This window comes from Onychomys torridus, chromosome 22, assembly GCF_903995425.1.
Source record: "Onychomys torridus chromosome 22, mOncTor1.1, whole genome shotgun sequence".
NCBI classification, from domain to species: Eukaryota; Metazoa; Chordata; class Mammalia; order Rodentia; family Cricetidae; genus Onychomys; species Onychomys torridus.
In genome coordinates this window covers 8,086,892-8,108,099 of record NC_050464.1, presented here as the reverse complement: position 1 = coordinate 8,108,099, position 21,208 = coordinate 8,086,892, and the positions used below count along the sequence as shown (strand labels likewise).

At 49.3% G+C, this 21,208-nt stretch overlaps 2 protein-coding genes across 6 annotated transcripts in view; both read right to left on the bottom strand.

Moving 5' to 3' along the window:
• Positions 1 to 5,864: 5,864 nt before the first annotated feature.
• On the bottom strand, positions 5,865 to 19,438 carry C22H7orf26 (chromosome 22 C7orf26 homolog). 2 transcript variants are annotated; one of them, XM_036172364.1, is made up of 6 exons: positions 18,993 to 19,438; positions 18,223 to 18,444; positions 15,410 to 15,575; positions 10,503 to 11,027; positions 9,637 to 9,676; positions 5,865 to 6,637 (listed from the first exon to the last, which is right to left on the bottom strand). In XM_036172364.1, exons 1-6 carry the CDS (start codon positions 19,182 to 19,184, stop codon positions 6,436 to 6,438), a joined length of 1,347 nt encoding a protein of 448 aa, XP_036028257.1. In that variant the 5' UTR covers positions 19,185 to 19,438; the 3' UTR covers positions 5,865 to 6,435. The 2 variants fall into 2 exon arrangements, with proteins under 2 accessions (XP_036028257.1, XP_036028258.1); XM_036172365.1 differs by having other exon boundaries at positions 19,023 to 19,438.
• Positions 19,439 to 20,416: 978 nt separating this feature from the next.
• The window catches only part of Zdhhc4 (zinc finger DHHC-type palmitoyltransferase 4), a 12,891-nt gene continuing 12,099 nt past the window's right edge, over positions 20,417 to 21,208 (bottom strand). For all 4 annotated transcript variants that reach the window (XM_036172518.1, XM_036172519.1, XM_036172517.1 and 1 more), the window contains one exon: positions 20,417 to 20,753. In XM_036172518.1, the coding sequence (XP_036028411.1) occupies positions 20,463 to 20,753 (291 nt within the window). In that variant the 3' untranslated portion in view covers positions 20,417 to 20,462. The remainder of the gene's footprint in view (positions 20,754 to 21,208) is intronic.

Below are 21,208 nucleotides of genomic sequence, written 5' to 3'. Positions count from 1 at the left end.
GGCCCGGTCACTCACCAGCACACACCCCCACCACTCCCACCCCCGGGGAGGTGAGGGTGGAGATGGGAACAGGATGATTTCGTCCTAGGGCCCGCCTATGCTGAGAGCAGTGCACGCTGCAAGGCATCGCCCAGTGTGGTGCGCGTGTCCGTGCGCCAGTTGGCCACTGTCACTGAGGCTGCATGGATGGAAGAGGAAGGGGGTTCCCAGCCAACACCCCCACTGTCCTCTGAAGCGTGGGCGTGGCTTCAGGGCGCCCCTCCCCTGACCGGGTTACAAATTGGGTCTAATTGGCACGTAATCAACCAGTTAATTGGGAAGACCCCTCCTGATTCCAGCAGGTCCAGTGCAGCCAACCCAGCCCACATCTGGACCCTTGAGTTGGCTAGGATAGACAGGTGGCGACTGTGCCAGCTCCATCAGGGCCACCTTCAGGAACTGGGGGACCCGTGGATATCTCTTTGAGTTCTTGCTTCCTCCAGTAGCCGCAGGCCCTGCCTCCTCCAGCTTCTATCCTTCTCCAGCCCTTCTTCGAGTTCTGAGCCACAACAGTCCCAGTGGCTTCTCCCTGTTTGCTTGTTAACATAACAAGTTGTTTCCTGTCTAGGGGTGGGACTTGGGGTGGAGTGGGGAGTGTTCCTCCCCCAGGAGGCTTGAGCTGACCATCTGCATGTCCTCTCACTCATCTTTAATGGCAGACCACAGGCTTCTCCCATCTGGAGAATTCACATAAGAAGCATTGCCAAGTTCTCTTGAAAAGAGAATGGGGATGTGGCTCAGTTAGCAGAGTGGTTGCCCTGGCCCTCAAAAAGCTCTGGGTTCCATCCCCAGTAGTGTCTAAAACCCACATGGTGGTACATGCATGTCATTCCAGAACCCAGCAGGAGGATCAGGAGTCCTAGGTCATCCTTGGCTACATAGCAAATCTGAGGCCAGCCTGTCTGAAAGAAGAAGAAGAAGAAAAATATGAAAAACTCAAAGATCTGGCAAACCAGAGCTGCTTCTGATGGAAATGTCCCCTGAAGGGGACAAGAGCCCTTCATGTGATCACAGCCCCGCTCTTCTGTCTCCCCGTATAGAGTGCAGTCTCGAATTCACACACCATTACTGTTTCAGCAGGCTTTCCCTGTAGCCAGGCTCAAAAAGCCTGAGTCTGAAGGCTTGACTTGCAGACCATCAGCCTACCTTGAGAGGCAAGGGTGCCGAAGGACACAGCGGATGCACTCAGCCACAGGTGCAACAGTAGGGACCCAGGTTTGGAGGCAGGATAATTTGGAGTCACAAAGACCTCTGGTAGCCTAGTAACTTTTGAGGCACCATATAGCGTTCCATTGGTGAGAGTGGAGGCAGGCTGGCGAGCAGCAGATAGGACAACTGAGTAGACAGTGAACATACAGGTGAAGGATGGGTGTGCATTTCCCACTGCCCTAACTGGATGGGAGCTTCCTTCCAGAGACCTCAGTCTCCAATGTTTCCCTCCTCCCTGAAACTTGTGTGTGCGTGCGCGTGTGTGTGTGTGTGTGTGTGTGTGTGTGTGTGTGTCCACATGCTCATTCAAAGAGACCAGAGGTTTGGATGCTTTTTATCACTCTCCAACTTATTCCCTTGAGACAGGGTCTCTCACTGAACCTGGAGCAAAGCCAGAAGCCAGTTAGCACCAGCATCCTCTTATCTCTGCTCCAGCCCAACCCTAGGTTACAGGCACACCACTATCCATGTCTGGCTTTTTACATGGATACTGGAGATTCAAACTCAGGTCCTCATGCTTGCCCTGAAAACTTTCGTACCCACTGTCCCCAGATCTTTCACCTCTCCCTCTCCTCTTCTGCTGGATTCTTTCCAGGAGTGTTTACACACCCACAGGACCTTTCCATCCTCAAAATAGGCAGTTCCCACTGCTCTCTCATCTGCCCATCCCTCCTTCCCTTCTCCCACCTTCTCCCCATCACTTCCAGACAGCTCCCTCTCTCATGGAACCAGCCACCTCAATATTTGAAACCTTTTCTCCTACCCAGAGGCAACACTGCACACTTCTGCTGGCTAAGCCTTGGTCTGTCTGACTCTGACCCCTTTGTAGATTTTTTGGGGGATTGATGGAGGTTATTGCTTACTTTTGCATAGTTATCATGTGCAAGATGTCTTTGGGAAGCTATTATTTCCCTATGGATATTTCTCTTGTTCATAGCCTTTATTCTTTTTGTGCCTTTAAAACTGTGTGTGTGTGTGTGTGTGTGTGTGTGTGTGTGCAGAAGCCAGATGTCAATATTGAATATCTTCCTCAATTGCTTTCCACCTTTAAAAAAGTTACGTGTATTTATTTGTGTGTCTCTGTGTGTGTATGTGAACATTTGAGTGTAGGAGCCTGTGGAGGCCACAAGAGGGCATCAGATTTCCTGAAGTTGGAGTTATAGGAGGTTGTGAGCCACCCAACATAGAAGCTGGGATCACACTTGTCCTATCAAGTGCTCTCAACTGCTGAGGAATCTCCCCAGCCCATCTCTACCTTATTTACTTATTTATTTATTTACTTATTTACTTATTTATTTATTTTTACGTGGGTTTCTCACTGATTAACTAGACTGTGTCCACTTCCCAAGTACAGTGAATATAGGCCACATCATTATGTCTGGCTTTTAGATGAGTGAGAGCAAGAGGGATGTAGCTTAGTTGGAGCATGCTTACCAAGTAGTGCAAAAGCCCTGGGTTTGATACCCAGCATTGACCAAAACATTCTAAAACAGGTGATGCTAGAATGGCCAATTGGGAGATACAGTAAACGTTTCAAATGGATCAACTGGGTGTGTGAATTCTAGCTCAAACTGCTACTTACAAAGCAAATACTGGGGATCAGGAGGATGGCTCAAAAATGTTGCTTGCTACCAAGTGTCAACCTGAGCTTAACCCTGGAACCCACTTAATAGGATAATGTTGTAGAATGTAATTGTTTTTGTTTTTGTTTTTTTTTAAGACAAGTTTTCTCTGTGTAGTTTTGGTACCTGACCTGGATCTCACTCTGTAGACCACGCTGGCCTCGAACTCACAGAAATCCACTTAGCTCTGCCTCCCAAGTGCTGGGATTAAAGGCATACAGCACCACCACCTGGCTTGTGGGATATAATTTAAGATGTGTTACATTCATTTATGCTGTGGAACATTTGTTTAAAGGTGCAAAGATGTGTTGCATTCTTTTATGTTGCATTTGTTTAACTCTGTAAAGCTGTGTTACTCTGCCTGTCTAAAATACCTGATGGTCTAATAATGAGCTGAACAGTCATAGGTAGGCAGGAGAGAGAAACAGGCAGGGCTGGCAGGCAGAGAGAATAAACAGAATGAGAAGAGAGGGAAGAGTGAAAAAAGGAAAAGGAGGATGCCAGGGGCCAGCCACCCAGCCACACAGCCAGCTATGGAGTAAGAAGGAAAGAAAAGTAGAATAGAGAAAGGTAAAAGCCCAGAGGCAAAAATTAGATGGGATAATTTAAGAAGCTGGCAAGAAATAAGCCCAGCTAAGGCCAGGCATTTATACGAAAGAATAAGTCTCCATGTATTTATTTGGGAGCTGGGTAGTAAGCCCCCAAAGAGTAAAAGAGTTAAAAAAAAAAAATCAACTACAGGATAACCAATGCCCACAAACTGTTCTCTGATCTACACACACACACACACACACACACACACACACACACACACACACACACACATAAATAAGTAAATAAATAAATGCAAAAGAAGTTCAAGGTCATCCATGATTATTACAGAGTTCAAGATCAGGTTGGGCTATACAAGACCCTGTTTTGAAAACAAACAAAAACAAACAGGGCTGGGGAGATGGTTTAGCAGTTAAGTGTGCTTGTTGCTCTTCCAAAGGACCTGTGTTCAGATCCCAGCACCCATGTCAGGCTCTCATTGTGGTGATACTTTGTTTGTACTCTAACAAATAAAATTTGCCTGAGGATCAGAGGACAGAGCCAGCCACTAGATTAAACATAGAGGCCAGGCAGTGGTGGCTCACACCTTTAATCCTAGCACTCAAGAGGCATTGATCCATTTGGATCTCTGTGAGTTCAAATCCACCCTGGACTACTCGAGATTAATTCAGTCTAAGAGAAACAGAGCCAGGCAAGAGTGGCACACACCTTTAATCCCAGCACTTGGAATCTCATGTCTTTGCTCCCAGTATTTGGGAAGCACACAAGCCATTAATCCCAGCACTAGGAAGGCTGAGACAGGAAATGATATGGCTGGGAGAAGAAAGGCATATAAGGCATGAGGAGACAGGTACTCACTCCTTTTGGCTGAGGACTCAGAGGCATTCAGTCTGAGGATTCATGGAGACAAGATCTTCCTTTTTCTGCTGAGGAGTTGGCGAGGTGAGAAGTGGCTATTAGTGACATTATTAAGCCACTCCACATAGTTAAAAGGGAGGTTTATTTAGTGGCGTAACTTACAAATGAATGGATAGTTAGGTTGCAGGGTCTGGGAAAGGTGTGTCGCAGTCCGGTGGTGTTCTCTAGAGAACTCTGTTCAGTCTACCTCCAGCGCCCAGGTCCAGGAACCAAGTGAGAGCCCCCGCATCCGGAACTCGGGTCTACAGCGCCCTCTCTCAGCCCCACCTTGTAGGGGTGACCATTACCAAAGCCTCAATGTGTGTTGGAACTTCAAGGTCAAAGCTGGAATGACTACCCACTACAAGTGGCTGTGGCTTGTTTCCTCTGATCTTTCAGCATTTACCCCAATATCTGGCTCCGGGTTTTGTTTTTTGTTTTTTTTGAGACAGGGTTCCTTTGTGTAGTTTTTGGTGCCTGTCCTGGATCTCGCTCTGTAGACCAGACTGGCCTCAAATTTACAGAGATCCACCTGGCTCTGCCTCCCCAGTGCTAGGATGTGCACCACCACTGCCCAGCAGCTCCTGGTTTTTATTATAAGACCAATTAGGATTTGTGCAACAGCTCACAACCATGTGTAACTCCAGCTCCAGGGGATCCAATGCCTTCTTCTGGCTTCTGTGGATACCTGCACTCAAGTACACATACCCACACACATATACATACATAAAATTTTAAAATGACCAGAAACTCCCAAAGGAACCATTCTCCTAGGTCCAAGTCTAGACCAGGCAAGTTTGGTGGAGGCCACACTACTCGGAGAGTAACTGAACTTGGAAACTACATGAGAACAGATGGTTCTTTCTGAAACAGTGTGCACCAAAGCCAACCTCCCAGACTAGCCCAGCACTTATCTCTTCAGCTTCCATGAAGCATCCCAGAGAAGACATTCTTCAGTTCCATTTTAACAGATTTACACATAACTATGAAAGACATTTAAGAGGGAACAATAGAGCCAAGCCCCATCCCCTTTTTAAAGCCTTTATATATAGTTCATGGCTCTTTCAACAATTTTTTGTTGTTTGAGGCTCAGTCTCATGCATGCTGGTCTCAACCCACTATGTAGCCAAGGATGACCTTGAATTTCTGATCCTCTCTGTCACCACCTTCTAGGTGATGGGATTACAGGGGTGCCCCCACATGCTACTTTGTGTGTACATAAGCACATGTGTGTACAGATGCAGGTACATGCATATAAAAGCCAGAGGACAACCCTGGGTGTTGTTCCTTATTTTAATGTGTTTTTGCTGTCACTGACTTGGGAATTTATCAAGCTAGCTAAATGGCTAACCCAAACACATCAATTTTTTAAAAATTGATTAATTAAATGAATATATATACATACACATATATATACACACACATATATAATATATTATATATATATTTCCACAGAGCTAGGAGTGCAACTCATTGAAAAAACACCTGCTAAGTATATGGGTTTGAATCCCAGCACCACAAAAAGAAAATTCCATAATGCCTATAAAACTGTTTAGAAAAAATTTATTTTGAACACATGAAAGGAAAATTTAGAGATACCCCCAAATAAAACACAGAAGATCCTTTCCAAGGTGATGGGGAATCCCAACAGGTGTCCCTGAGCAGTGCCCAGTGCTGCATACAAGCATGGGTCTCTCCCTCCGCACTCTGAGCTCATGGAGCTGCCGAAAACGTGTGTTAGTGGCAGGGACACGTCACATTCCTGAGGCAGGGCAAATGGACCCGAGAGGCGGCTTACCCGCCAGCATTCCCTGTGGCAGGCTGAGGGTGTCTGTGCGTGAGTGACACCATCACTCTGGGACTGGCATATTTAAAAACACCCACAGAGCTCTCTGCAGAGGGCTGAGTGCGCTCCCTTTCATCTATCCAATCTGGATATTTAACATGACCAAGTAGGAAGCACCCAGGCAACGGCAACTTGGGACATCAGTACCAAGATGGTTCTGCCAGCTGGAAGGACCACCTGCTGCCTTCCAGGGGTCCTTGTTCATGGGGCCAGCACCCTCTCTGAAGGCTTCCTTGGCACACAGCCACTTGGAGGCTCAGAATGGCCAGCCTAGCGGATGGGCCTGAATGGAAATGTCACGCCTGAGATGAAGGTGTGCCCTGGGTGCGTAGGCAGGGCTGGGTGGGCAGCTGGGTGGGCTGGCACAGCCCCATAGGCAAGCGGGGGTGTGTGGATGTGCGGGTAGAACCCAGGGGGAAGAGCGGTGTGTGGCGACTGCTGCACTGGGCCTGAGATCACCAACTGGAGCAGGCTGCAAACACAAGGAGAAAGATTAGGACCAAGGCTCCAAGCCCAATGTTACCATTTGGGCCTCTGGCCTGTTCTTCCAAATTGTACAAGCCTGATAGCACAGGCCTGTCATCCCAGCACTCCAGAAGCTGTTCTGTCTCCCTGCACCTGGTGCCTCACACATCTCATGAGTCAGGGGCTCCTGGCAGGTGAACTTGGAGCATAGGAGACTGGGCAGGGAATAAAGCAATTTGCAGGATCTAGGCCAGGACTGAGAGAGAAGGACCTACAGGGATAAAGCTACAAGCCCACCAAGGATGGGTAGAGGTGGTCTACACTGGGAACCATGGGCTATGTGAAACTATCCATGTGACTGATATCCATACCCCTAAACCCTCAGAACTTGAGGCTCATGGAAGTAGCCTCTGTGCTGGCTAGTTTTATGTCAACTTGATACAAGCTAGAGTTATCAGAAAGGAGGGAGCCTCAACTGAGAAAATAATTCCATAATATCCAACTGTAGGGCACTTTCTTAGTGACTGATGTGGTGGGCCCAGCCCATTGTGGGTGGTGACACCCCTGGGCTTTCTATAAGAAAGCAGCTGAGCAAGCCATGAGCAAGCCAGTAAGCAGCACCCCACTCCATGGTCTCTGCATCAACTCCTGCCTCCAGATTCCTGCCCTGCTTGAGTTCCTGTCCAGACTTCCTTTAATAATGAACAGTGGTATGTCAAGCCAGGTTGTGGAGGTGGTGGAGGCGGCGGCGGCAGCAGCTTTGGTCATGGTATTTCATCACAGCAATAGTATCCCTAACTAAGACAGCTTTCATGCCAGCCTGGGCCAATGCCCATTCATAGCGCATATTTGAGGACAGCAACATGGCCATCAGAAAAATGTCAATTCTGATTGAGTCTTGACTGCATTCCATACATAAGCCCCACAAAAGTGGCTTTTCAAATGACCCTGAGATCCAGAGTCCAATGCATCTCAGCCCCTGGTAAGCTGAGGCGCCTACTCCCCAGCCCCAGGACCCTCTAGGCCAGCCCACACCTTCCCCACTCAGGACCCCGAGGCTCTATTGTGAACCTCGCCAGTACCTCTTCTTCCTTCCCTTCCTACATCCCCCACCTTCTGGAATTCCCCATCAGTGTTGTTTTGAAACTCTGGTTCCTTTCCAACTGTTGGTATGATCAGAACCTCCCTGCTCTAAAGCTGAGCACATCCATCTTCCTGAACTCAGTCTGCCGACCAGCCCAGGCTCTCCCTACTGAGGTCACAGGCCACCTCCAGCCTCCAGCTTAAGTATCTGTTACTGACACAAGATCTCTGCTCACTCCTGTCCAGACTCCCTGAACCACAGCCTGGCCATGTGCCTGGAGTCCATGCTGCTCTCTCCCATCACCAAATCCAGCCTTCTAAGTAGTCCTCTCACCCACCTGGCCCCTAATTCTACCATGCTGCACCTCCCAGCACGTCTATATGATACGGCTGTACACAGTGACATCCTGCCCCCAAGTGGACCCTCCTGCTCTTTGGATGCTGTCTTATCCTTCCCTAAGGGAGATGGTGGGACTGTCACAGACCCTCCTGCAGCATACATGACCCAGCGCCCACAGATCTCAGACAGTACACTGTAGGTGTGAAGAGAGCTGGCACAGTTAAGGGGCCAAAGCTCCTCTAAGGCCTTTTCAAAAACCAAAAACCAACAACAAAAGCCACACAGATTTATTTTTATTTTATGTGTACGGATGTGTAGCCTGCAAGTATGTCTGTGTACCACATGCATGCAAGTACCCACAGAGGTCAGAAGAGAGTATCAGGTCATCTGGAACTGGCTTTGAGCTGCCATGTGGTTGCTGGAAATTGAACCCAGGTCCTCTGCAAGAGCAACAAGTGCTCCTAACCACTGAGCCATCCTCCAGCCCCTCTCAGCTGTTTCATTTACATCATATTTTCTTTTTGTTAAAATAATCTGGCCAGCAGGGCTGTGGTGGTGGACACCTTTAATCCCAGCAGGCTGAGTTCAAGGCCAGCCTATTCTACAGAGTGAGTTCCAGGATAGCCAGGGTTATGCAAACCCTGTCTCAAAAAACTAAAAACCCAAAACCAAACAAAAGCAAAAACCTCTGGGCAAGCAGCTCAACTAAAACATTTACAAGCCAAGTGATCCCAGGCCAGACTGGGCTACATGAGACCCTGTCTCAAAAGAAAAAGAAAGGAAAAAAACAATGTATCAAGCCGAGAGAGTAGCACTACAATTGCCAAACTGGCATGCCCTTCCAGATGTAGCATTTCCAGAAGTTTCCAGTCTGGCTGGACAGTCAACCCAAACCAAAACGTCAGAACTCACAGCAATCCAAGTGAGGTTCAGTTGTCTTCTTTCCTATAATGACTGACTAGGGAGAGGAGACCCATGGGGCAGAGGAGACACATTTTCAAGCATCATTTCATCTTTCCTTCGCCGTCACCCCAAGGCAGACACCATACCCAACCCAGAGGGAAATGAGACTCAGAGACACAGAGACTGCCCAAATGCCACCAAAAATTTCTCAGAAGCCAGGACCCTGCAGAGGGAAGCCACCAGGACACCTGGCTCTCAGGTGGTAGCCCTGTCCCTTCCAAATAGAGATGTAACTGGAAGTCACCAGAGAGTGACAGCATACCATCCTTAGAACATGCCAATTGTGGCTTCACTTCTAAGGACAGAGTCACAGAAGTGAAATGCCCAGGTCCTGAGAGGGACAGCAGCTTACTCGAGACACCATGACCAAGCACTACACTAAGAGAAGCATCCTGATTTAGCAGCTGGCAGTGACAATGGGAGCATACCGTGGCCTCTCCCACTCCAGCAACAGGGTCACTCTGAGAGCCTCTGTTCTTCCCTGCAGAAGGCTCATCAGTGGGCACTCTGCCCCTGCAGCCCAGCTTGTCCTAGGACTGAGGGGCTCTGTCCTGCTTTGCCTCCTACCATCCCCACCCTGTTCCAGCAGCACCAACCCACTTAGAGACTGGGACACCTACTTGTTGTGAGGTAGCCGAGAGCACAAGGTTCTCAGGTCATCTGAAACCAAGGAGACATGAGATTAGATCAGGGGACACCTGGGTGTGAGGTCTTAACAAGAATACTGCACAGACACCAACAAGGAACTGTCGCAGCAAATTCCCAGCCCCCTTAGACGCTGAGTTTTCACTTTAAATAACAAACCCCAAATGGAAGGAACCATTTGGGAAGGGGTTAGCCCTACTGACAATTTGTTGAGCATCTAAAAAGAGCCCGAAGTCAGGGCTCTCATAGACTTATCAAATACCCAGAGTAAAATGGGGAACTCATCACTAGTAACCCTTAGCTGAGGATGCAGGCTGTCCATCAGACAGCAAACACAGGACTGTCACCGCTGCTCAGGGGTAGAGTGCTCACCTAGCACGCATGAGGCCCTAGCTCAGTCTCTTGTACTGCCTGCCCTCCCATCAAAGGAGGAAAACAGACAGCAAACATATCTGGGCATGGTGGCTCACTCCTGCATTCCTAGCACTCATGTGCAAAGGCGAAAAACTGCCATGAGTTTCAGGCTAGCCTGGGCTACATACAGAGCAGGAGCCCCCTTCCCCCCTCTCTCTCACACAGACCCCAAACTTTAGTCCTCCAGAAGAAACGCTCTGTGTACTCCAGCAGCCCTGTGCCAAAGAGCCAGGCAATAGCTAAATGTCCTAGCTAGAGCACATTAGCACCGATGAGGGGACTCTGGGGGATATTCTAGAACTTTCTACCAGCCTCCCTTGTAGTCAACCAGGATGGGGAGCAAGTCCTAAAATAAGCAAAGGTGGTGTCTGTCTAGGATGCCCTGTCCTTTCTGCCTACACCATGAGGCCTCGGGGTCAGCACTCACCTCTCGTGCAGAGCAGGGCTCCTGATGCCATGGCTACCTGCAATGCCTGGGCCAAGCGGTCCAGTGCAAGCTCGATCTCCTGGGAGGCATTGAGGGGGTTCAGTTCATCTGCCAGTCTGTTGATCTCCTCTACAAGCGGGACCATGTGGTCAAACAGGATGAGTCCCAGGCGCCCATACAGATTCTTCTCGGTCAGGTGCAGCTGGAGTGTCATAAGGACCTGCAGGACACTCAGGTGAAGCTTTGAGTACAGCAGGTGTGAGTCTCTCTCCGTGCCTGTGCCTGAGTCCTTGGCGACCTTGTGACCGATGTGGCCGTTGGAGAGGCAAGGCTTCTTCCTTTTGTAAGCCAGAGGGGCCTTCACGCACCAGCGGATCAAGCCAATGAGGGGCGTGAGCTCTAAGAACCCTATGGGCAGGTTGGCAGCAATGGGGGTATTTAAAAACGTGATGAGTATCAACCTCGGGTCCTCAAAAGTCCAGCTGACAATCATTTCAAGCAAGTCCAAAGGTGGGATGAGGTCATCTGCAAAGAGACATTCAGTTGGGAATGGTTCTGGCCTTGGAGACAGGAGCAGAGTGGACAGTGGACGATGGATGGGAGGAAGTTTACGGCCTTCCTGTCTGGTGCTCAAATGTCCACTGCCCAAGTTTACCCATCTTCCACCTTCTTTCTCATACCTGCTCCATGGGCTAATGTCCTGTCCCCAGTGTCTAGGACCCTATGGCCAAAGTCAAGGCTCAAAAACAAAAAAAAACTAAAACTCAAAACACCCCAGTAGTTGAACTTCCTTGAACCTCATCACTCTCCCCACACAGGTATTTAATTTTTTTTGGAGGTGGCAGCTTGTGTGCCATGGAGCACATGTGCAGGTCAGAGGACAAGCTGCAGAGCCCTTCTCTTTCCCCCTTTATGTGGGTCCCAGGGATTGAACTCAAGTTGTCAGCTGGGTGGCACATGCTTCTACACACTGAGCCATCCCACCCATCAGCTCCTAGCTCAAAACTACTGGCATACTTCATCCGTCTCTGGGTATAGGTTTCTACCCTATATCCAGTGTCTCCTCCATAGTACAGTGAGAGCTACAGTGACCTACTCTCCAAGAGAGTAGCTTGGAGTCTAGTCAGACATCTACCAACTGCCCAAGGCCATCTCAGCTCCAAAGCTGGAACCCTTATCAACAAACCAGCTGGACTCCTGAACAGCATTAATGAGGACAGAGTTGGCACGAACTCTGGGCCTATTATGTGTCAGGTGCTGGTCCTGGTCCTTTATACAGATCCAACCACTTAATCCATATAGCACCCCAGACTGTTGCCCCAGAAAACAGAGGCAAGGTGCTGTTGAGTCCTTTCTTGGGACTCATTAGAAGCACACGGTGGGCTCATATCTTCTATGCCACCAGGCTACACTGCCCAATTTGCAATCAGCTGGTATGTGCTCAGGCTGGCTGTGGCTCAGCCTCCTCCCTGGGAAGCAGTATTCTCAGCTCACAGGAAAACAAAGCATGACAGAGTCCCTTCCTATGCTCTGCTCAAGCATGGCAGGGAAGGACTTGGGAAGCACAGCACATGCTCCCTCTATTGGAATAAGGTTTCCAGCCTTGTCTCCTCTGCAAAGACGGTCCTTTCTCAGACTGTCCCTACTCTGGTACACGTGTCCCTCCAGCAGTTAGGTAGCAGCTGTGGTCTACAACCTCCCTATGGCAGTCCTGCCTCTGCCCCTCGATTCCCCATTTCTCTCTGAGTAATGCCATCCACATTTCCAACATGTTCCCAAGCCTCAGTAGAGATACTCGCAGTGGCCAGAAGGCAGCATGTGCATAGGTGAAGGTGTGCATCTGTGCCCTGGGCATGCATACACAGGGCATGTGCTTAGTGACTGAATTCTCTGTCTCCACATAGAAGACCTGTGCTCTTGAATCTGTCTAGCAAGAGGTGGTATTGTGTGGTTAGGGGATTCCTCCCTTTTGCTAGCTTACAGAAACAGACTACCCCATATGCTGTTAGCAGCATCCAAAGGCAGCACTGCTTGCCATTCTGACAACTGTCTTCGGGGCTGGAGCCAGTGCTGAGTGGCGGCTGGTCACTGTGGTTTATATGAAAATATCCATCTTGGATACACAACACAACAGTGGCTCCCGAGCATGACTTCCCATTCCACACACAGTTCACCCACTCTCAATGTCAAGGCCAACTTCCATCCTGTTGGTCTAAAGTCTGTAAGGAACTGCAATGAGGTGAACTAGGTCTAGTGACATCTCTGCCACTGGAAAACTAAAGGCTGAGTACAATCGCTGGCTAGTGACTGCTCTTGGGAACTTTGACAAGAGTGACCAAGGAAGCTCTACCTTGCCAGCAAGGCTCTGCTTCACGGGACCTGGCAATCTCAGAGGCAGACTGCTGGAGGAAAGAGCATGGGGCTGGTTACAAGGGAATGCATCCCCACATGAATTTCCAAACGAATGTTCTACAGAGTAACAAAGTTTAGGTTTATTTATTTTATTTTATGCACAAGAGTGTTTTGCCTGCATGAGTCTATATGCACTATACACATGCAACTCAACCTGGGTCCTCTATAAAAGCGACAAGTGCCCTTAACTGCTGAGCCACCTCTCCAGCCTGAGAGCAACAAAGTTTAAAAGCAATAAAAAGAATAAGAAGGGAGACACACATATAATAAAGGGGGCTGATGAACAGAAATAGAAAATGTTCCTGAAGGCTCTCAAACTACTGGCTTAGCTATCAGATCAGGATAAGACACGACTTGTCAACTCCCAGGGCAGCAAGGGCAGGAGGAAACTGAATCCGAGCACAAAAGTAGGCCCAGAGCTTCACTCCACATAGAAAGCCACATACCTACCTTACCATTATAGAAAAACAATGAGCCTGAGCCACACAACACTGCAGGGGCCATAGAGAACACAGATGTGGAAGGACTTACGCAGAAAAGCCCTATTTATTGACCCTGTTCCTGGAAACCTCTACCCCCATTTGACAAGTCAGTGGACTTCTACTGTTTGTTTTTAATGGAGTATCTGACCAGAGAATGCTATTACTGGACAGGGACAATCACTTGGGATTTCCTGCTCAAAGCCAAATCTCACGGCTAGCCTGGGAATCGCTACTACACTGCTGAGGAAGTATCAAAACTGTCTTAAATAGTAAAACTGGGACCAAGGATACAGCGCCACTGAGGAAGAATTGCAGCTAAAAAGGTTTACCTGACAGCGCCATGGTTCAGTAGGGAAAGGTACTTGGTGCCAAGCCTGACAACCTGAGTTCTGCTCACAGGACACAAATGGTGGAAGGAGTTGTCCTCTGACCTCCTCATGTATGCAGTGGCATGCAAGTGCCCACACATGTACACACACAAAATAAATAAATGTAATATGAAAAAAAAAAAAAAAAAGGTTTAACTCCAAGGCTGGAGAGATGGCTCAACAGTTAAGATCACTGGCTGCCCTTCAGAAGACCAGGGTGGCTCACCACTGTCTGTAATTATAGTCCCAGGGCATATGACATCCTCTTCTGGTCTTCATGGGCCCCAGGCATACATGCAGGCAAAACATCCACACACAGAAGAAAAAGAGGAAGAGAGGAGGAAGATGGGGAGGAGGAGAAGGAGAAACCTTAAAAAAATAATAAAATAGCTAGGCAGTGTTGGCACACACCTTTAATCCCAGCACTTAGGAGGCAGAGGCAGGCGGATCTCTGTGAGTTCGAGGCCAGCCTGGGCTACAGAGTGAGTTCCAGGACAGGCTCCAAAGCAACACAGAGAAACCCTGTCTCGAAAAACAAACAAAAACATAATAAGGCTGAGTGGTGGTGGTACATGCCTTTAATCACAGAACTCAGAACTTGGAGGCAGAGGCATGTGGATCTCTGAGTTCCAGGCTAGCTTGGTCTATAGGGTGAGTTCCAGGACAGCCAGGGTTACAGTGAGAAACCTTGTCTTGAAAAACCTAAATAAATAAAAACATAAATAATAAAATAAAAAGAACACTTGCTGCTCTTCCAGAAGACGAGTTTGGTTCCCAGCTCCCACACAAAGCAGCTCACAACTATCTGTGACTTCAGCTTCAAGAAACTTGACACCCTCTTCTGACCTTCTTGGGCAACCACTCTTAACCTGTACATTACCTGCACACATGCACATAATTAAAATGAATCTTGGGAGAGGGTGGTCATATGTCTATGGAAAAGGACCGATCTCAGCCCCAGGCCCTGGCTTTTTATGTTTATTTCTACCACTCAGACCCAAGCAACTGAGAAGAATTTAACAAAGTCCCTTTTAGCAAATGGAAGAGGTCTAGATGCCAACCTTTAGGCTTAGGCCCACAATAAGGATGCATATTTCACAGTTAAAAAAGTCAATGCGCTGGGCGGTGGTGGCGCACACCTTTCATCCCAGCACTTGGGAGGCAGAGCCAGGCGGATCTCTGTGAGTTCGAGGCCAGCCTGAGCTACCAAGTGAGTTCCAGGAAAGGCGCAAAGCTACACAAAGAAACCCTGTCTTGAAAAACAAAACAAAACAAAAAAAGTCAATGCAAGGGGCTGGAGAGTAGTTAAGAGCACTCATTGCTCTTTCGGGACCTGAGTTCAGTTCCCATGATGGGACAATCTGTAACCTAGCTTGAAGGGATCTGACATCCTCTTCTGGCCTCTGTAGGCACTACACACGTGACACACACATGTATGGTATGAACACACTCATGCACACAAAAGTAACAAATAACAAAACAAAAGCCAATGTAGTCACTGGTGCATGGAATGCAGTTCCATGGTAGAATGCTTGCCTAGCATGCACTCAATCTTGGGTTCCACCCCTGCACCGCTAAAAGGTAAATACACAAAGCTGGCATTCACCAGGAGCTGCTTTGACAGGAACAGCCGCTTGACACTTACCTGATGACAGGTCATAGAGCGCAGTCACGGATGTTATGAACTGGCAGCAGAAACGGGGACTGGCACTGAAGATCTGCTTCAATGTCTGAACCGAGCCTGGCACCAAACAGCAGTAGTCATCCACTAGGGCCCTAGCAAGTCTCACGCAGTAGACCACAGGCGTGCGCTGGAAAGAAGCCACAGTCAAAGTCACTAAGGAATCCTGAGCTAGCAGGTAACAGCAGCATATATACAGTGAACCTACATACATGAGTGGATAGAGGCACTTGGGGGACAGGGAGAGGGGTGTCCATGGAACCAGTCTGCCTCCTACCCACATATGTGAGCACAGCTCCACTGGGATGGCCATGCTCCTCAGCTGCTATCCCAGGCTTCTCCTGCACTTGAGAGCAGGGGTGAGTCTTTACCACAGGGATCATGCAGCTGCAAAACTGGAATATTTATGTAAATATTCTGCAGAGAAGCCAATTTTGGTAAGACGGTTGCTGAGGCCAGACACCACAGATCAAAGTTAACCATTATTACCACTTTGAGGTTTGGAAGAGTCTGTGAACTGTCACATGATTAAATGTTTGTTACAGCTGGGCATGGTGGTCCATGCCTTAATATCAGTGCTAGGAAGCCAGAGGCAAAAGGATCAGGAACTTTAGCTAGCCTAAGCTACTTAGATAAATTTGTCTTAAGATTTTTGGGTTTTTTTTTTTTTTTTTTTTTGGTTTTTTGAGACAGGGTTTCTCTGTGTAGTTTTGGTGCCTGTCCTAGATCTTGCTTTGTACACCAGGCTGGCCTTGAACTCAGAGATCCACCTGGCTCTGCCTCCTGAGTACTGGGATTAAAGGCGTGTGCCACCACCACCCAGTAAGATTTCATTTTTAATGGTATGTATACCCGTGTTTCTGTGTATGTGCATATGAGTACAGGCATTCAAGTAGGCCAAAAGAGATGGACTGATCTCTTGGAGCTAGCGTTCTAGGCAGTTGCAAGCTGCCCAAACTGGGTGCTAGGAACTGAATGTGGGTCCTTGGTAATAGCAGCCTGTGCTCCCCCCCCCCCCCCCCCCGCCCCCAGGCAGGGTTTCTCTGTGTAGCTTTGCGCCTTTCCTGGAACTCACTCTATAACCCAGGCTGGCCTTGAACTCACAGGGATCTGCCTGCCTCTGCCTCCCGAGTGCTGGGATTAAAGGAGTATGCCACCACTGCCGGGCCAGTCTGTGTTCTTAACCACTAAGCCATCCCTCCATCCCTCTGCATACCATTAAGATCGGATCATTGTGCCTAAGAAACAGATTTTTCATTTATTCTGAAGATGAGGCCACTTTTCTTTATTAAAAAATTTAATTTGGGGCCAGATGTGGTGTCACAAACCATTTAATCTCGGGAGGCACAGGTAGACAGACCTCTCTCTGAGTTAGAGGCCAGCCTGATCTACATAGTGAATTCAATATCAATCAAGGTTATACAGTAAGACCCTTTAAAAGAAAAAAAAAAAAAAATGGGGGATGGTGAGATGACTCAGCCAGTAAAGCCCTTGCCCCACAAGCCTGACAACTTGAGATAAAACCCCAGAACCCACATAAAGGTAAAAGGAGTTGGGGGCTGAAGAGATGGTTCAGTACTTAAGAGCACTGGCTGTGGGTTGGGGATTTAGCTCAGTGGTAGAGCACTTGCCTAGCAAGCCAAGGCCCTGGGTTCAATCCTCAGCTCCGGGGGGAGGGGGGGGAGCACTGGCTGCTCTCCCAGAGGACCCAGGTTTGATTCCCAGCACCTCCATGGTGGCTCCCAACCATCTGTAACTCTGGTTCCTGGGATCTGAAACCGTCTACCAGCTTCCTTGGTTGGAGCACCAAGATCACAGGAAGTGCAGACAAACATACAGGCAAAGCACCCACACCCCAAAATTTTTTTTAAACTTAAAAGTGAAAGAAAGCCAGGTGTAGTGGCCCACATCTTTAATTCCAGCCCTTGGGAGGCAGAGGCAGGTGGATCTCTGAGTTCGAGGCCAGTCTGGTCTACAGAGGGAGTTCCAGGACAGCCAGGGCTACACAGAGAAACCCTGTCTCAACAGAAAATAAAAAGGTGAAAGTAGTGAGCTGACTTCACAAAGTTGTCCTGACCTCCACAGGTGTGCTGTGGCACAGGCAACCACACACATCATACACACACAAGAATAAAAATTTTAAATAAGCTGGGTATGGTGGCATATACCTTTAACCCCCAGCACTCGGGAGGTAGAGGCATGTGGGTCTCTGTGTTTGAGGACAGCTGGTCTACTTTTCAAATCAGAACCTGCTTCAAAAACAACACAAATTGTAACCATTTACTACTGTGTGCATAAGAAGGCTACAATTCCAGAGCCAGGCACAGTGGTGCCTCTACTCCTCAGGAGACTCAGGCAAAGAGGTCAAGAGGTTTGAATCCAGCCTGGGCTACAACCAAGTCCTTGTTTCAAACAAACGTTATCGTCTATAAAAAAACGGGACTGGCCTGCGGGGGTGGCGCATGCCTTTAATCCCAGCACTTGGGAAGCAGAGCCAGGCGGATCTCTGTGAGTTCCAGGCCAGCCTGGTCTTCAAAGCGAGATCCAGGCAAGGCGCAAAGCTACACAGGAAAACCCTGTCTCGAGGAAAAAAAAAAGAAAGAAAGAAAAAAAAAGAAAAGGGGGGTGGGGTGGGGTACTAGGTGTAGCACACAGGCAGCACCGATCAACTTCATCACACATGTGTAAAATACCTCTACATACATCCAGCTACGTCCAAACTCTTGTTATCCTGTCTATAGAGACTCTGGGAAGTAAAACTACTTTGAAAACAGAACCTGGAGCCAGGAGGCCGCACATTCCAACACTGGGATCCGACACACAGCCACGGCCATGGAGACCAGCTTTCCCAACAAGCTCATCCGGCTGTCGTCAGCTTTGTTCCCTTGGGGGCTGAAAAGGGAGGAGAAAATGATCTGCCGCACAGAGTCCTTGCTTTGCTCCTGGAAATAACTGCACATGATTTCAAGAAGCTGGAGCTCCTGGAGCGAATTCAGTCTCTGTAAAAACAAAACCGGGAGAGAAGCTGTGAGAGATGGGGGCCTGTACCTGTCCCTTAGTTCCCACAGTAAAGGGTGGCTGATCTTTAGTTCCCACAGTAAAGGATTCAGAGAGTAAATGCCTGAAATCCCAGCACTTACAGGCTGAGGCTAGAGGATCTAGGCTGGCCTGCGCTACATAGTAAACAGTGAAGCAGTGTTTTTAAAAACAAATTGTCCGTCCCCCCCCCCCCCCCCCCCCGCAGGGTGTACTTTTTCACCTTTCTGAAGTCTAAGCCCGGGGGCTTAACCCTACGACTATGTATAAGAAAAAGCCGTGCATCTAATTAAGCAACATCCCAAAGGACACAGGATTGAAACTCTAGTAATGTTAATTAAGTAACCAACTCCCAAATTCTTCTCCTGGATCTTTGGTAGGCGACTGTCACACGCCTGCAAAACAGTCACGCGGCTGAGCAACGCCGCGGGACTGCAGGACCGGGGGCTGGAGGAGAGAGACCTCGGGGCGAGCGCTTGTCACTGAGCGAAGGCGCGGTCGGGGCGGGCACCTTGGGCTGCGCGCCGCGCTCCTTGGGCACCTGGAACACGAACTCTTCCAGCAGCTCCACGGGGCCCTTGTCCACGATGGGCAGCGGTGCGCTCTGCAGCTGGCTGCTGAAGTAGATGTCCAGGTGGTACAGCACCTCCTTGGCAGCACTCAGCGCGTCGCGCCGCAGCAGCGAGTGGCGGATGTCGCTCATGGTGCGGCCGCCGCGTCCCCGCCGCGCGTCCCACTTCCGCCCGGAGACAAAGAGGCGCGACCAGTCTAGGCTCCAACGCGGGCAGGACCGCGGCTCCCGCCCGCCCGCCGCTATCTGGCGCCAACCTGCTCAGGGGGCCATCGTCGTCATCGTCGTCGCCGCCGCCTCCGTGGGCCAGCGGGCGCCCGGGTCCGACTACCGCGCCGCCCAGAGCCGCGGGAGCCGACGCCGCTCGGCTGAACCGGCGGAATGCCGGGGCGGCGACGGCGGCCCGCAGGGGCCAAGCTCAGGCCGCGGCCGCGCGCTCTCGTGGGCGCCCCCTGGCGGTGAGGTCCGCACGGGCAAGCACGAGGGCACGAGGCCCCGCCCCGCGGTCTTGGCAAGTGTGTCTGATCCTCCACCATGTATGCAAGCCTTTTTGTGCTCCCCACCAACCACGGCATGTTCTTAACCCCGGGGGCTCCTAGGGTCGATGATGCTGGTAAGCACCACCGCCCAACCCCCCACCTAACGCCCTGCTCCCACCTTCTGTTCCCAGAGCCAATGTTTCCAAACTCTCTCCTGAGTCGGGGCCCCTCTTGACCGCTAGGCTCTAGCCTAGCCCAGGAAGATTATGGGAATCTTAGTACAAGGTGCAGCCCACACGCTTCCTGCTCCTGAAAACCCTACCACCCTACAACAAACCCCCACTCCCACCCCAAGATTTTTATACAATCTATGGGCAATCATTTACACTTTATATTGGAGATTTTTTAACATAGCCGAAAAAGTCTTGAATGTGGCCCACAAGTACAGCAATGAATAAGAGGCCTATGGCTACCGAAGGTAGACCTAGGTGAGGATTTGATTAAGGTGATGAAGAGCCCCTGGACGAGAACATACTAGGGAAAGAGTGCCCCTGGGCACAACCCTGAGACGTGGAACTACCAAGATCCTGTTATACATCCAGGAATAAGGCTGTATGGTCCTTGTTCCGATGAGAGAATGCAGTGAGAAACAAAGGTCTCCTGGTCACCCATAGCCTTGGACAAGACATCTCTCAACCCTCCTGACACTAGGCCCTCAGAAGTTATTGGTTCTAGTAGAAAATCAGCAAGCAGGCAATCTGCCACAGTACTGGGAAAGGTACACGAAAATCAGCAAGCCTCCCTACCCTTCTTTGTTTCCCCATCAAAAGCCCATTCACACACAGCAGAAACCAACACAAACAGTGCTTAGAAAATAAATATCCATATGTACAAATAGATGTGTACTGTATTCAAAAGAACACTTCCCATTCTATTTCTTCTTTTTCTCGTAGCAGGGGATGGCAGGTAGAAAGATCTCTTGAAGGTTGCTCCAAAACCCATGGGAGTGAATGTTCTGATAGATGTGAGGCTCGGCTGATGGGGACCAGGCCACTAGAGGGTAGTGCTGGCACCAGGTCCAGTCGCCTCTACACCACTCATTGGTGGTCTGGTTAGTGGCAGCCAAGTACAGGGCGAAGCACAGGTAGCTGGCCAGGAGCAAACTCAGTACCATGACAAAGCCCAGCAGGAAGATGATCCTCGGGAAAGCCAGGAACAGGTACTAGGGGCAGAAAAACATGAGTGTTAGCAAATAGACTATGACACCTGTAAGCAGCAGCCCTGACTCAATGTGAAGAGCTGAGCCACCACCTCAGTTCACCCCCTGCATCAGATCTGACCCACCAGGTAATACATACAGCTCAGAGGCACAGCAATGCCGTAGCATTCATGAGGCCCTGGGTTCAAAACTCTCTTTCTCTCCTCTCTATGTTTCTCTCTGTCTGCTGAACATAGATATGAGTCACAGTCAAAACAGAAAAACAGCCCAGGAACAATCCTAGTGTGTGCAGGAGTTTCCTGCAGAGTAACTGAGGTGTTCACAACACAAGAGAAAGACTACTCAAGACACAGCACTTTGCCAGTCCGATATTTACAAGATAAATAGTGAAGACAGTTCATGCATCAAACTAAGATCCTGCAAGGCAAACCCCTAAGCACAAAACACCAGCACAAGGA

Coding starts and splice junctions, on each gene's coding strand:
- C22H7orf26 (XM_036172364.1), bottom strand. CDS start 19,184: ATGAGCGACATCCGCCACTCGCTGCTGCGGCGCGACGCGCTGAGTGCT. Junction 18,445..18,992: donor AGCGCGGCGCGCAGCCCAAG/GTGCCCGCCCCG, acceptor TTGTTTTTACAG/AGACTGAATTCGCTCCAGGA. Junction 6,638..9,636: donor TCTCGGCTACCTCACAACAA/GTAGGTGTCCCA, acceptor TTGTGTTTGCAG/CCTGCTCCAGTTGGTGATCT.